This window comes from Rhagoletis zephyria, unplaced genomic scaffold, assembly GCF_001687245.7.
Source record: "Rhagoletis zephyria isolate East Lansing unplaced genomic scaffold, Rhagoletis_zephyria_1.1 Rzeph_scaffold_00477, whole genome shotgun sequence".
Taxonomy (NCBI): Eukaryota; Metazoa; Arthropoda; class Insecta; order Diptera; family Tephritidae; genus Rhagoletis; species Rhagoletis zephyria.
In genome coordinates this window covers 250,701-252,459 of record NW_016157561.1, presented here as the reverse complement: position 1 = coordinate 252,459, position 1,759 = coordinate 250,701, and the positions used below count along the sequence as shown (strand labels likewise).

The following is a 1,759-nucleotide window of genomic DNA, read 5'->3' as shown; positions in this document are numbered from 1 at the left end:
CCTGTTATCGTGTCTATAATTTGTATGTTTATTTTATTCACCCATTCGTAACCATTGTGTGTTTTTTAAATTATTCCCAAGATCAGGAAAAACTTTCTTAATAAGATCATTTTCTGTCTCTACTANATTCCCAAGATCAGGAAAAACTTTCTTAATAAGATCATTTTCTGTCTCTACTAGAGTACAAAATTCATTACGGAACAGAATTTTACCTTCTGAATCTGAATTTAGGCGACCTTCTCCAATCTCTAGTAGCTTACTTGCAAATAAACCTGATGCATGGTCGTTGTACAGCTGAACTCGCATATTGCATGTAAGGTGAAGCTTTTCTGTACTTACCCACAATGGTGATGACTTCATGCATGCATTGATTTCATCGGCAGGTGTGCGTCTCTCAATAACAGGTAAGGTCTGTCTAAAATCGCCTGCAAGCAAAACGATAACACCTCCCATTAATGCCTGATTGCTACGAATGTATGAAGACTGCGGTTTAACGCTTCGAGGGCATGTTTGTGTGCCATTGTGCATTCGTCCCATACTATGAGTTTGCATTGCTGTAAAAGACGTCCTCGCGCACTGTTTTTGGAAATATTGCATGTTGGTGTATCCTCGGTTGCAAGATTAAGCGGCAGTTTGAAGACAGAATGGGCTGTACGACCGCCGTCAAGTAACGTTGCAGCAATACCCGAGGATGCTACAGCCAAGGCTATATTGCGGTTCATGCGCACGTGAGCTAGCAATAGATTTAGCACAAATGTTTTTCCTGTGCCGCCGGGAGCGTCCAGTAAAAAAAGTCCTCCTTCTCCGCTACTTAGTCTATTTAATATTACATTGACAACTGCATGTTGTTCAGGAAGCAGTTTCGGTGTTGTTTCACGGACATGCGATTGTAAAACTGGTATATCGTAGCTAAGCTCTCGTGCAACATCGCTTGATATTTCTCCTCTTCTCTGTGGTGTAGGTAGGCCAAAATCTGCAAGGCATTTACCAGATATGGTAAGCATTTTATCTCCAATGAGTACTAAGGCTTCGTTGTAAATAATATCGTTGTGGGTATCTTGCAACCTATACGCTATATCTTCTGATAAATCGGCCTTGTATTTATTCCACAAATTAAGTGGATTCGATAAACCACATGTGCTCACTAAAATCGCAAATAATTCTCTCAATTTAGCTGCAGAGCGACAAAGAACGGCTTCGGCCATAGTATCATCCCAATGGTTGTCATTTTCTAACAAACCTCTTACCTCACATGCTTCTCTGATTGTCGCTTGTTCTTCGTCGTTCACGGTTGTAAGCATCTGGAAGCTTGTAGGACCCCGTACCTCATTGAGTAATATCCGCAAGCAAAAACATTCAAAATTACTGACATGCACAGTATATATTCGACCCAATGCGTCAGCTGCTTTAACACCCGGCCAGCCTTCAACAGCTGTTCCCTGTAAACGGCGTTTCCACTCTTTTCTGGATATATTCCAAGTGTAGTATCGCGGTACTTCACTATATAACAAAGTTCTGGCAAAGTTGTCACTCTCGCATAATTGGAAAAACGCAGTGAGTGTTGTTTTTGGTGGTGATACTACTCTATCCTGAAAGTTGCCTTGTGTAAAGTACACTCGCTCTCCGTTAGGTAAATGAACTGCAAGGTGCGTGACAGTGGGGTATCTTTCGTGCAACGGTAATGTAAAAATTCTCCACGCTGCTTCGTTACTGCTAACATATCTGCCTGCACGAAATAGCTGGACTTCGTCTCGATTGT

General features: G+C 41.7%; 1 protein-coding gene across 1 annotated transcript; it reads right to left on the bottom strand.

The window, feature by feature from the left end:
* Positions 1 to 452: 452 nt before the first annotated feature.
* On the bottom strand, positions 453 to 1,301 carry LOC108359844 (uncharacterized). The gene has a single exon (XM_017611915.1). It carries the CDS (start codon positions 1,299 to 1,301, stop codon positions 453 to 455), a length of 849 nt encoding a protein of 282 aa, XP_017467404.1.
* Between the last annotated feature and the right edge of the window lie 458 nt (positions 1,302 to 1,759).

Excerpts from the sequence above, each read along its gene's own strand:
- LOC108359844 (XM_017611915.1), bottom strand. The coding sequence starts at position 1,301 with ATGCTTACAACCGTGAACGACGAAGAACAAGCGACAATCAGAGAAGCA.